The 14,812-nt window shown below is 35.2% G+C and overlaps 1 protein-coding gene across 4 annotated transcripts in view; it reads left to right on the plus strand.

The window, feature by feature from the left end:
* RNF180 (ring finger protein 180) overlaps window positions 1-9,287 on the plus strand; it is a 280,386-nt gene extending 271,099 nt beyond the window's left edge. For all 4 annotated transcript variants that reach the window (XM_060295817.1, XM_030844068.2, XM_060295818.1 and 1 more), the window contains one exon: window positions 8,443-9,287. In XM_060295817.1, the coding sequence (XP_060151800.1) occupies window positions 8,443-8,642 (200 nt within the window). In that variant the 3' untranslated portion in view covers window positions 8,643-9,287. The remainder of the gene's footprint in view (window positions 1-8,442) is intronic.
* Window positions 9,288-14,812: the final 5,525 nt, after the last annotated feature.

Raw genomic sequence — 14,812 nt, forward strand, 5'->3', positions numbered from 1 at the left:
AGATTTTTTAAAAATTATTCAACATTTTAAAGAATCTATTTGAATTCATCACATTAACAGATTAAAGAAAACCATATGAACATCTTGATATAGAGAAACTATTTTGACTTGACCAAATAATAAGTATGTTTAATATTGGCACAAGAATCCAAATCTTCTGATTCCTTGAGGAGTATGATTTTCACTGCACTACACTTTTTTTCCTAATAGTTTATGGCAAAAAAAGAGTATGTGTCTTTATTGTGTCCTTTACTTTAAAATAGCGTAATTAAAATCTACTAGTAATATTGGCTATTCTTTAAACCATGTGTTGATTACAAACTAATTATTATCAGGTTATCACTAATAATAAGTTGTGCTTAAGTCTGTGAAAAAGTGAATTCCTGGTACAGAAGCTTCTCACTCACTCCATTAACTCCAATCCAAATCACTTTTTGGAATGAAGTGGTTGTATATATTAAAATATATACATTGACTTATTACAATGGTTTTAAGTGTACTGTCTCCTAGGCCATGCACTTTAAATGGGGGCAAAACCTGGTTCTTGGGGCACCAAAAAAATCTTAGATATTACAGTCATTTGAGGCTCTCAAGAGCTCAACGCTACCTGAACAAATTTTATTCCTTATTTTTAATTTCTCTCATTCAGGAGAAATTTGGTTTAATTTGATTTACTGATTAGAATATTTAATTTGAGATATATTTAAATTTAATATTTTTTTTCTCCTTACAGGAGTGATAATGAAAAAAAAAAAGATTGAGAAACTATTCTATACTATGAGTTTCTTAAGACAGGAACCATGTCTTAAAATATCTTTAAATCCTCAGCCTCTAAGAGATAGTACATATACTCTTCCTAAATTTTTAATCAATTCCATATTTTCAGTATCTGATGTTCTGACAGTCTATTTAAGGTTAACTGCTTTAGAGAAATCAACTCATACTTGAAGGAAACAGTTTCTCAGCATTTGTTTGAACAAACAATGGTAAGCATATTGATTTATTCAGAAAAGGTAGGCATAATAATATGAAGAACAAGAACTGACAAGAAAAGCAGCTTCTTCCTCATATTCGAAGTAGCAGTAACGATAGTAATAAAAATATAAGAATCTAAAATTTATTGAAACTTTACTATCAGCCAGGAATGTGCTTTATATGTATTAATTCATCTAATCCTTATATTAGCCCAATGAATTAGGTACTTTCATTGCCGTCATTTTACAGTGGAATCTGCAGTTAATCTCTGTGATTAGTATTCTGGCAATTTTTCTAATTTCATAATCAATATAATATTTACTAAGTAACTGTCAGTGAGGTCATTTTCTTTTAGTCTGATTTTGATTTAGAAATTCCAATCCTCTCATTCAATTTACAGCTTTGGAAATTCCAAAATTATTACAAACACCTATTCACTCCTTCCCCACTTAAAAAAAATTTTTTTAAGAGATTAACCAAGTAATGATCATTATCCACCTTACCTATGAAAACACCATTGCATAAGCCGTCTGGGTCAGCATCACCTTCTGATGTTCAGAGCTAGAAATTTTGTAGTTCGGTGTCTCCCTGCACTGCCTTCTTTTTCCCTCATTCCACCAATAAAGGAAATTACCATTAATGAGGACACTTCCAGAGTGAAAGGGGCACTATTAGTAATTATACCAAGACATAAGAGTAACTGAGACTGTCCTGGGGAAACCAGCATGTTTGATCACCATACTCATAATTCTACATCTTTTGTGCCTTGTCTACTCTCAGTTCTACTGTTTTCTACAGCTATGCCATTAATACAGTTATTCTTTGACCCAAACAACTGAAAGTTTTGAATCTGAAGAATCTAAGGCCTCTAAATATTCCTTTTGGACAGAAAAATCACATATTTTAAAATACAGTAGTAATGGTAATAATTTCCAGTAACAATGTTACCTGTTTTCCAGCCTATATTTGTGAAAGGTTTTTGAAAAGGTATATAAACTACTTTGGGAACACTTGTGTTTATGTATTAGAATAATTTTTGAATGTGAGAAAAACTCTTCCCACTTCCCCTCTTTCCTACACAAACAGAAAGTCCCCTTTCCTTTTAAGATACAGAGTACAGTTTAGAGAACAGCAGTTAGATAGTCGTAAATAGCTGTTAGGATTGAAATCCCCTAAATATGCTCTCCAAAATAGAATGCCTACAGGCTGGTGCGAGACAGTCCCTTGGAATGTGGGAAAATAACATTAAAATTTCTGTTATGATTATTGAAACAGAAGAAAAGTTAAACTTTACTAATACTTAGTGAGGACTGACATTGGCATCCTTACTTACATGTTATGATGGTATGTAATGTTAGCCGAGGAAAACTGTAAGTTTGACAATATGAATAGCTGACTTCATTAGTTGGTTAGTTTTGCAGGTGTTGCAATGTTTTGAAGTTTAATATGACCAGTTAAATGGATTTTAGATATTATCTAGTTTTAGCTAAACTACCAGCACAAGGTGCACAGAAACTTAAACAGAATCCTATAAAGAAATCAGATTGATGATAATACTGATAAGGCAAACAAAAAAATAGAAGAGCTGACACATCATTCTAGTATAAGCTTTTTGTAAGCTATAAAAATTATTTAAAAAAATAAAATATGATAGAAAGTCAGCCAAAAACATTAGAAATTATTAAAAACCTACTTGAAATATGTCTATAAAATTTATTGTAAAATATCACTTAACATTTATCTCATCCTTCTTAATTTCATGTTTTTAATCTACATAAGTAAATGTAATTTACAAATAAACACTGAAAACTATAAAATATCAATGAAATAAATTGAAGATGACACAACTAAATGAAAAGCTATTCCATGTTCATTGATTAAAAGAATTAATGTAGGGGTAGGGAAGTAGGAGGTACAAACTATTAGGTATAAAATAAGGTACAAGGATATATTGTACAACTTGGAGAATATGGCCAATATCTTTTAACAACTATAAATGGAGTATAAACTTTAAAAACTGTAAATCACTACATTGTACACCTGTAACTTTTATAATTATATAACTGTATGGCAACTATAGTTCAATAAAAAAATAAAATTTAAAAAAGAATATTGTTAAGATGTCTGTACTACTCAAAGCCAAATAAAGATTCAACACAATTCCTATCAAAATACCAACAGCAGTTTTCACAGAAACAGAAAAAACAATTCTAAAATTGGTATGGAACCACAAAAGATTCCAAATAGAGCAACCTTGAGAAAGAACAGAGTGGGAGGTATCACTTCCTGATTTCAAATTATATTGCAAAGCTATAGTAATCAGAATGGTGTGGTATTGGCATAAAAACAGACTCATAAACCAGTGGAACACCATGGAAAGCCCAGAAGTAAACCCACACATACACAATCAACTACTTTTCAATAAGGGTGCCAGGAATACACAATGGGGAAAGGATACTCTCTTCAATAAATGGTATTGGGAAAACTGGATTGCTGTATGCAAAAGAGTGAAACTGGACCTCTGTGTTACACTATACACGAAAATCTACTCAAAATAGATTAAAGAGTTAAATGTAAGATTTGAAACCATAAAACTTTACAAGAAAACATACAGGATAAGCTCCTTGACAATGGCCTTGGCAATTTGTTTGGGTGTTTTGTTTTGTTTTGTTTTGGATGTGACCACAAAAGCTCAGGCAATAAAAGGAAAAATAAACAAATGGACTACATCAAACTAAAACGCTTCAGCATGGCAAAGGAAACAAAATCAAAAGGCAACCTATGGATTTTGAGAAAATATATACGAACCATAAATCTGATAAAAGACACTGGACATTTGCTAATAAAGTAGACAGCAGGAACTGTCGCAACAACAAAAAAGATAATTATGTGAGGAGATGGATATATTAATTAGCTTGACTATAGTAATCATTTCACTATATTATATATCAAATCATCCTACTTTACACCTTAAAGATATACATTTTCTATTTTAAAATAGAAAATAAAACATATGTAAACAATAATTTAGGATTATTCTTGATCAAAGAAATTTTACTTTAACCATACTAATACTCAGGTGAATGCAGCCTTTCTGTCAAAATAAGCAGCCTGATCTAGAGCATAATATTTAACATTACTTTCGTTATTGTTACATAACGAGTTATTAAAATAGATGAACCAGAATCTGCTTCAAGCTTGAGCCTCACGGAGCCTTTACCACCAGAGTTACTAGCAAGTACTAGAATATATCTTTTCTGCTCAGTTTATTGTATTGTCCCCACTCACCAACACTAATAAGCACAGAAATACATTAGTAGGCAGTAGATAACTACAAAGCAAAGGTTAATAATCACGTTATTCATCTTAAAAAATATATAATTTTGAAGGTCTCTAAAAACAAAATTCAGTGTTGGTCAGCCAACAAAAACAGGTTGCCACTGAGTATACCAAACTGTAAATAATTAGCATATAAGTATCACAAAATAAAAAGAACAGCATTTCACAATGAGATGTAATATTTCTCAGAAATGTCATATTCATTTAGTCATAAATGGACTATTGCTTACTTTCAGTATTTACTTTTTATATAATCTCCTTAAGTAGGTCCATGCTTGGAAACATAATAATAGCTCAATTTCTTCAAAGGAGTATCATTTTGTCTGTCCAGTTTATTCGGTGTTAAAACATAAGACATTTTTCCTATAGAATTTTGCACAAATGACTTAGTGAAATTCTCAAGGTATAAGATAGAAGGTTAAGTTGGTGATCAGAATTAACAAACATTAATTGTGAGGGTTGTAAAAATAAAACGTGAAGTTTTAATTTAGAAAATGCTCTCATGGGAAAATAATTTACATTTGAACCTCACAATTTTTTTTCATTTGCTATTTTTTAATTTTATATTGGAGTAGAGTTGATTAAAATGTTGTGTTACTTTCAGGTGTACAGTAAAGTGATTCAGTTATACATATACATGTATGTATTCTTTTTCTAATTCTTTTCCCATTTAGGTTATTACAGATATTGAGCAGAGTTGCCTGTGCTATACAGCAGGTCCTTGTTGGTTATCTGTTTTAAATATAGCAGTGTGTACATGTCAATCCCAAACTCCCAATCTATCCCTCCCCCCACCTTCCCCCATGGTAACCATAAGTTCCTTCTCTAAGTCTGTGACTTTGTTTCTGTTTTGTAAATAAGTTCATTTGTATCATTTTTTTTTAGATTCAGCATGTAAACAATATCATATGATATTTGTCTTTCTATGTCTGACTTCTCTTAGTATGATAATCTCCAAGTCAGCCCATGTTGCTACAAATGGCAATATTTCATTTTCTTTAATGGCTGAGTAATATTCCATTGTATATATGTACTACATGTTCTTTATCCAGTCACCTGTAAATGGACATTTAGGTTTATTCCATGCCTTGGCTATGGTAATTAGTGCTCCAATGAACATTGGGCTGAATGTTTCCTTTTGAACCATGGTTTTCTCCAGATATATGCCCAGGAGTGGGATTGCAAGATATATGGTAGCTCTATTTTTACTTTCTTAAGGAACCTCCATACTGTTCTCCACAGTGTCTCTACCAATTCATTCCCACCAACAGTGCATAGGGTTCCCTTTTCTCCACACCCTCTCCAACATTTATTGCTTGTAGACTTTTTGACGATGGCCATTCTGACTTTTATGAGGTGATATCTCACTAGTTTTGACTTGAATTTCTCTACTAAGCGATGTTGAACATCTTGTACCTCTTGATCATGTGCCTCTTGGCCATCTGTATGTCTTCTTTGGAGAAATGTCTATTTAGGTCTTCTGCCCATTTTTTGATTAGGTTGTTCTTAAAATTTGTATGGAAACACAAAAGACCTCGAATAGCCAAAGCAATCTTGAGAAAGAAGAACAGAGCTGGAGGAATCAGGCTCTCTGACTTCAGACTACACTACAAAGTTACAGTCAGCAAAAGAGTATGGTAGGGGCTTCCCTGGTGGTGCAGTGGTTAAGAATCCACCTGCCAATGCAGGGGACATGGGTTCGAGCCCTGGCCCGGGAAGATCCTACATGCCACGGAGCAACTAAGCCCATGCGCCACAACTAATGAGCCTGCACTCTAGAGCTCGCATGCCACAACTACTGAGCCCACGTGTCACAACTACTGAAGCCCACGTGCCTAGAGCCCAAGCTCCGCAACAAGAGAAGGCACTACAATGAGAAGCCCGCACACTGCAACGAAGAGTAGCCCCCACTCGCTGCAACCAGAGAAAGCCTGTGCACAGCAACGAAGACCCGATGCAGCCAAAAATAATAAAAATAAAAAATAAATAAATTTTAAAAACAAAAAACCAGTATGGTACTGGCACAAAAATAGAAATATAGATCAATGGAACAGGATAGAAATCCCAAAAATAAACCCACACACCTGTGGTCAATTAACTTACGACAAAGGAGGCAAGACCATACAATGGAGAAAAGACAGTCTCTTCAATAAATGGTGCTGGGAAAACTGGACAGCTACATGTAAAAAAAAAATGAAATTAGAACATTCTTTAACACCATACACAAAATTAATCCATTTTGATTTTAAGACCTAAATGTAAGACCAGATACTATGAAACTCTTAGAGGAAAACATAGGCAGAACACTCTGACATAAATCGCAGCAATGTCTTTTTCTATCCATCTCCTAGAGTAATGGAAATCAACAAAAATAAACAAATGGGACCTAATTAAACTCAAAAGCTTTTGCCCATCAAAGGAAACCATAAACAAAATGAAAAGACAACCCACAGAATGAGAGAAAATATTTGCAAATCATGCAACTGACAAGGGATTGATCAAAACTTACCAACAGCTCATGTGGCTCAATATCAAAAAATGAGCCTCACAAATTTTTGAATTAAGTCATCAGATGATATAGATGAGAAATCTGAGACCCAAGGAGATAAATTACCTTGCCCCAAATGACAGATCAAAAATAGTCTCCTAAAATATTTGCAAATGATATGACCAATAAGGAGTTCATATCCAAAATACATAAAGAACTTATACAACTCAATATCAAAAAAAAAAAAACGAATTAAGGGCTTCCCTGGTGGCGCAGTGGTTGAGAGTCCACCTGCCAATGCAGGGGACGCGGGTTTGTGCCCCGGTCCGGGAAGATCCCACATGCCGTGGAGCAGCTGGGCCTGTGAGCCATGGCCACTGAGCCTGCACATCCGGAGCCTGTGCTACGCAACAGGAGAGGCCACAACGGTGAGAGGCCCGTGTACCACAAAAAATAATAATAATAATAATTAAAAAATGAGCAAATGACCTGAACAGTCATTTTTCCAAAGAATACCTATAGATGACCAACAGGAACAGGAAAAGATGCCCAACATCACTAATCATCAGAGAAATGCAAATGAGTATCACCTTACACCTGTAGAATGGCTACCATCAAAAACACCACAAATAACAAATTTGGAGAAAAGGGTACCCTAGTACATTGTTGGTAGCAACGTAAATTGGTGCAGCCACAATGGAAAACAGTATGAAGGTTCCTCAAAAAACTAAAAATAGAACTACCATATGGTCCAGCAATTCCATTCCTGAGTATATATCCAAAGAAAACAAAAACAGTAATTCAAAAAGATATATGCACCCCAATGTTCATAGCAACATTGTTTACAATAGCCAGGATATGGAATCAGTGTAAGCGTCCATCAACAGATGAATGGATAAAGATGTGATACATATACACACACACACACACACAGAATGCAATATTACTCAGCCATAAATAAAAGCATGAAATTTTGCCACTTGCAACAACATGGATGGACCTGGAGGATATTATGCTTAGTGAAATGAGTGAGACAGAGAAATACAAATACTGTATATTATCATTTATATGTGGAATCTAAAAAATAAAGTGAATGAATATATCATAACAGAAACAAACTCACAGATATAGAGAACAAACTAGAGGTTCCCAGTGGGGAGAGGCAAGGGAGGAGGGGTAAGAAGAGGTAGGGGATTAAGAGGTACAAACTACTATGTATTAAAATAAACAAGCTACAAGGATATATTGTATAGCACAGGAAATATAGCCAATATTTTATAATAACTTTAAATGGAGTATAATCTATAAAAATATTGTTATGTTATATACTTGAAACTAATATTGTAAATCAACTATACTCCAGTTTTTAAAAAAAGGATCGTTTCCTGACTCCATATTCCATGCTCTTTGCTAATTTTACTGTCCCTCCTTAAAACCCTTAACTGGAAAAAAAAAAAAAAAGACTTCTGATAGTTGCTTATCATTAAAATAAAAAAAAAAACTGTCAGGAATACAATATATCACTCAATGAAATCAAGATATGCTCTGGTCATGATACTTCTGTTCATAATGCAGCTTCCTTTCTGAGAACTTAAACTGAATTTAATGAGCTTTAAATAATATGTTCATGTATCTTCTAGGTTTCCACAGACGTGCAGCTCCAGTTACAAGAAGGCAGTTTCCACATGGTGCACATAGGATGGATTATTTGCACTTTGAGGATGATAGCCGTGGATGGTGGTTTGACATGGATATGGTGATCATCTATATTTATTCAGTGAACTGGGTCATTGGATTCATTGTTTTCTGCTTTCTTTGCTATTTTTTCTTTCCATTTTAGGAATTTTCATACCTTACTATGGTTGAACAATTACAAATGATGTAGATAACAATTACTTAAACATTTTTTTAAATGTGCTTTGAAGTTTTTATAATGTTTCATTATATAAATTGTTGGTGTTTATAGAAAATCTGAGAATGGACTTATTTATGAATGTTTTTCATGTAACAAACTCAACTTTATTCAAGAGCTAATCTGTCTAGCACTTAGCAACAACACACTGTTAATTTCATAGTTCTTCTTGGTTTGGGATTTGTGGCTCTAATTTTACAATGTCACTTTTACATTTATCTTGATTTTAAAGACTGAGGTTTTCCCTCCACTTAAAAATAGTAAAAAATGTAAAATTAAATGATAATCTGAGTAGATATTATCATTAATGATAATATATTTAGTCAATCATCACTTATCCTCAGGCAAGTTATATACATTAAAGATAAACCATATCCTCTGGGAACTAATCTAGCAGGGTATATTCAGTTTTGGTTTCCAATTATCTCTATGTATGTCCTTATGTCCCTTTCTGTTACCAAGATAGCTGACTATCCTTTTTTTTAGAGGCCTAATAATAGCGTTAGTGCAACATTTTAAACTATTACAAGAACAGAATATTAAACACAAAAAAGCAAAAAAAAAAAAAAAAAAGTTGAGATTAATTCCCACCAGTAGATACTTAGAAAAATATATTAACACTTTTCCAATTGCAGGATTATTCACCTGAGGAAATTAAAAATTTACTGACAGACACTCAGTAGCCTAAAAGAACAATGCATGTCCAAAATGTAGTTAATTTAGTGATTCTTTTAACTTGGACATTGTCAAATATATTGTAAATGTGCAATAAAGAGTGGCTTTTAAATTTTTTCATTGTCATTAACTAATTTAATGTCTGGAAAAAAGAATTGTTAGAAATAGGCTTTTGGGTTTATAGAAAGAAAACCTGATATTTATTTTTATTTATTATTACAGTAATCCCTGGAATTAGTTTTCCCTTATTGATTTTTTTTTTTTTTAAAGATCTGAATGATCCCAGTATAAGAAAGAATTTGGGTAGGTATTCCAATGTTAAAAGTGAGAAACCTAAAGCACAGAGAAGTAAGCTTATTTATTTCAGTCACTTAGGTGGTCTTTGTGTAACCTAGAACAAAAAGTTCTTTTGGTTTTTTTTTTTTTAACATCTTTTTGGAGTATAATTGCTTTACAATGTTGTGTTAGTTGCTGCTGTATAACAAAAGTGAATCAGCTATATGTATACATATATCTCCATATCTCCTCCCTCTTGCATCTCCCTCCCACCCGCCCTATCCCACCCCTCTAGGTGGTCACAAAGCACGGAGCTGCTCTCCCTGTGCTATGGGGCTGCTTCCCATTAGCTATCTGTTTTACATTTGGTAGTGTATATATGTCCGTGCCACTCTCTCACTTCATCCCAGCTTACCCTTCCCCCTCCCCGTGTCCTCAAGTCCATTCTCTATGTCTGCGTCTTTATTATGAACTACTAATTCAACATTCCTGTGCTGTGATGTCATATATCTGATAATGCAATAAGCATATTTTAACATAAGGTAGGTAAACCTCTCATGGCACTAAAAATACTACCACCATCCAAACAAATTGAGATTGATCAGGCTTGAACAGTTCAGTCTATGAAAGGTCCAAATTTGAATAAAAACATTTAATTGACAGTATGTGATTTTCTAATAAATATGGAAGAATGATACAGCTTTTTATTCTAACATTGCCCTTATTGTGTTTAAAATTATATCTGTGAAAGAAAATAGTGTACATTAGACATCATCAAATCCAGAAAGCAGAAAACTAAATACATTTTAGAAACACAGAGATCAATTTTTGCTCATTGTAATTAAAGAAATATATATATTATGCTTGCAGTCTAATGACATAACTGTTATCTTGGTGAAGCAGCATTGTCAGCAAAGCTCAGTATTACCTTACAGAAATAAAAATGGATATTTATAATCACTAATTTATTACTCAAAGTAAAGATGATATGGTATAAGGGAAAATATTGCCTTCTTAAAATACATGTCAGGAAAAATGAACAAAACATATGGGGGAGCCATATTTTAAGAACTGTAAAATAAATTGCAGCTATTTCCCAAGCAACTCCTGGCTTATAAGCTCTAGCAAATATGCCTTCATTCATTCCTAAATTACCTAAAAATTGATTATAATTATACATGGAGTAAATAGTGTTATTAATACGATTTCTCAGAGAAACAAAGAGGATTCCCAAAATATATTTATTAGGTCAGTAATACATATCAGTTTATAGATCTGTATCTACAAACTAAATACAAATAAATATAATACCCTTAAATAAATAGAATACCCTTTAAAAAAGAAATCGTAGTCTGGGCGCTCTCACCTTCTGAGATGGCCCACCCTCTGTCTGTAGAGTATGTTTCTCCCAAGGCCTCTCGCCTTCTGAGATGGCCCACACTCTGTCTGTGGAGTGTGTTTCTCTCTAAATAAATCCATTTCTTACCTAAAAAAAGAAAAGAAAGAAAAGGAAGGAAAGGAAGGGAAGGGAAAAGGAAAGGAAAAGAAAAAGAAATCGTAGTCTGGAGGAGCATTCTCAAGTCACACAGCTACCAAGTGATACAGCCAGGAGTCAAACCCGGATAGGCCTAGTTCTTGAAGCTATATCCTTTCCACGACACCTTCTTAAGAAGTCCAATTCCTGATTTAGGGACTTCTCTTACAAAAATTCAGAGGTATCCCTTCTCAGTGAAATTTCTAGGAATCCATTGGTCTATACCATGTCAAGATATCCCTTCCAAGGTAGATAAGGTGTTGTATCTGACCCTCCTACCACTAAAAGAGAAGAATGATGTTTACAGTTCCTCTTTGAATTTTGGAGGTAACATATGCCTTGTTTGGGTGTGCTACTCTGACCCATTTACCAAATGACTCAAAAAGATGCCTTTATTGAGTGGGACCAGAACAAGAGAAGGCCCTTCAACAGGTCCACTCTGCCATGCAAATTGCCGGGTCACTTGGGCCATATGATCCTACACATCCAATGGTCCTTGAATTGTCAGAGGTAGATGGGATTGCTGTTTGAAGCCTTTAGCAAGCCTTAATAGGTAAATCACAGCACGGACCCTCAAAATGGATTAAAGACCTAAATGTAAGGCCAGACACTATAAAACTCTTAGAGGAAAACATAGGCAGAACATTCTATGGCATAAATCACAGCAAGATCCTTTTTGACCCATCTCCTAGAGACCCTTACGATTTTAGAGCAAAGCCACACCATCCTCTGTGGATAACTATTCTTTTGAGAAACAGCTTGCCCACTATGAGGCCTAGTAGAGACTGAACATTTGGCCAGGACCCACTAAGTTACCATGATACCTGATTTACCCATCATGAACTTGGTGCTGTCTGATCCACCAAGCCATAATGTTGGGTGTGCGCAGCAGCAGTCTGTTATCAAGTGGAAGTGGTGTTTATGAGATTAGGCTTGAGGAGGCCCTGAAGGCACAAGTAAGTTGCTTGAGGAAGTAGCCCAAATGTCCACGGACTCTATTTTGCTACATCACCTTCACTCTCTCAGCCCATACCTATGTCTTCACACCTAAGACCAGTTGACCAAGGAACAGAACTGTTAGGCCTGATTTACAAAGAGCTCTGTGTGATTTTCAGCTACCACTCAAAAGTGGACTTCTGATACTCTACAGCTTTCCTTTGGACATCCCTGAAGGATGATGGTGAAGGGAAATCCTCCCCATGGGCAGAATTTCAAGCAGTGTACTAGGTCATTCGTTTTTCCTGTGAGATACATGTCTATAGTGATTAACGGACTGTGATATGAGTATGTTTGTATAAGTATTAACCAAATATTTTTTCTTCCAGTTTTATCCTATCATCTAAAGCATCTTAAAAATAGCTACCTTTATATCAATATCACAAGATGTATTGTGATCATTCATCTTAGTACTTAAATTACAAAGGAGAAGAGAAACATCACCCAAGGTCTTTGTATCCTCAGTTGTATGTAGGATAACTGTGTCATGTTAGGCAGTATGGTTTAAGGAGATGGTTTAAGATATATATGAGTTCCAACTTGACAAGGGACTGTGATGGCTTTGTGGGATGTCAACTTGGCTAGGCTAAAGTACATTACTCAGAATTACTTTTCTGGTAAAGGTCCCTTTGGGGGAAGACATAGAAGGATTAACAGTATATGTTTTTGGCAGTGTAACAGTGTCTGAGGGTCTGAGTCTGTTAACTGGTTCAAATCTAGAATTTATAGAAGAAATTGACTCTGTGTTTTCTTAATTCAATTCAGACATCTGTTCAGTAAGCTAGAAATACTCTGCTTATACAGATCAAGTAAGAATTTAAAAGGCTGGCCATCTTTTCCTATTCTAGGGACCTCTTGATAACCAGCCAACCCCCAAGTCTCTGCAAGTCAAACTAGTCTGGTTACCAGTTTGACTCCACTGTTTATAATGGTAACCATCACACCTTGTTTTTAGCAATTAAGTGCCACCATTTAGCCTCTGACATCTCAGGATCCCATTATCTCCACTGCATTTAGCAATCCTAGTTCAGTGGCAGAGTTTCCTCTGTAATTTTTGACCTAAAGAGAAGAGAGCTTTGACCTAAAGAGAAGAGAACTTTTCAAGGATGCTGTGGCTCCCCCCAAAATTTATTTTTCACAGCTGTTGTGAAAGTTGTGTCTTTCCAGGGTTGGAGAGCAGGTCTTACAGGATAGATATACTCTTAACATTGCAATCTCCTTAAGCCTTCGGATACCTTCATCTACAATATAACATGGCATTTCAACTTCATTTAATGTAGGCCATCTTTTGGGTCCAGCCAGTTGACCAACCAACCAACTTGTTATAGCCCTTCCTAACTGCTTCAGCTGAAACAGTGAATCCAGAACCTCTGGTTAGTGAGCCTGTATCAATAAATACAGCATGATTCAACTTTATGATCCTCCCACCTTGATCACACAGCCTTAATATCCATTCTTACACACACCCTCTAGATTTCTGTCTGTATGAAATGAAAAATCATTCAGTTGTTTTTGGTGTGTATCACACCTCTTCATGAATCACAACTAGTACCTCATCTTTTGAGAACTTCTGCAACTTGTCTAGTTATAGATCTAGAAACAAAAAGGAATGTTGGAAATTAGGTCCTGAGGAGGGTCAGGAGCGCCTTGCAGGCAAGTAACTCAGTAGAGACCCATTCCAGCTTCTTCAGGTAAAGAGGGGCCATCTTCCTATATTAGGCAAAGTACTCTTGAGAAACAGAACTAATAGGATATCTATTTAAAGCTTTATTATAAGGAATTGGCTCATCTGATATTGGAGGCTGGAAAATCCTAAGTCTGCAGAGCCATTGTTCCTCCCAGCTCAAGTCCAAATTCCAGAAGCTGCTGTAGAACGAGAAACAGCCAATATCCCAGTATGAGTCTGAAGGCCAGAAGGATGCTATAGAACCACAAAGAGGTAATATCCCAGTTTGGAGGCTGTCAGACAGGAGAATACTCATGGAATGGTCAGTCTTTTATTTTATTCAGGCCGTCACCTGACTGGATGAGGCCCACCTACATTACAGAGGGCAGTCTGCTTTACTCAATCTACCATTTAAAATGTTAACCTCATCCAAAAAAACACCCACACAGAAACATTTAATGTTTGATCAACTATCTGGAAAGCCTATGGCCCAGTCAAGTTGACACACAAAATGAATTATCACATTTCCTCAGGCAGAAGTGGAAGGGATGCTTCTACTGGCAAAGATAGTTCAGTTTTATTTAGGAGGTTCAGATTCCCCATCTTTATCATAATCTCCCCATATATTCCCCTCCTATTTGTAGGAACCCATTCCTTCCCAATTAGGGACCAAACTTTAACAGAGGTCGTTGGGAATTCAATTTGAATTGTAGTTTAGCCACTTGCAGGAGGAGACTCTTGCTTTGGTTTTCAGAAACCCTACAGCTACAGCTGTACAGCTACAGAATATGGTTTCTTTGAGGGCAGATATAGAAGCTTTCAGGTCATTGATGCAGAACTTGAGCAAGGAATTTAAATCCCTGGGTTCATCTTTTTCATTGGCCACTTTCTCCTGGGCAATTAGGAGTAACCAACCAACTCCACTGTATCCCTTATTTTGACAGAAATGTT

The sequence above is a fragment of the Globicephala melas genome, chromosome 3, assembly GCF_963455315.2.
Source record: "Globicephala melas chromosome 3, mGloMel1.2, whole genome shotgun sequence".
NCBI classification, from domain to species: Eukaryota; Metazoa; Chordata; class Mammalia; order Artiodactyla; family Delphinidae; genus Globicephala; species Globicephala melas.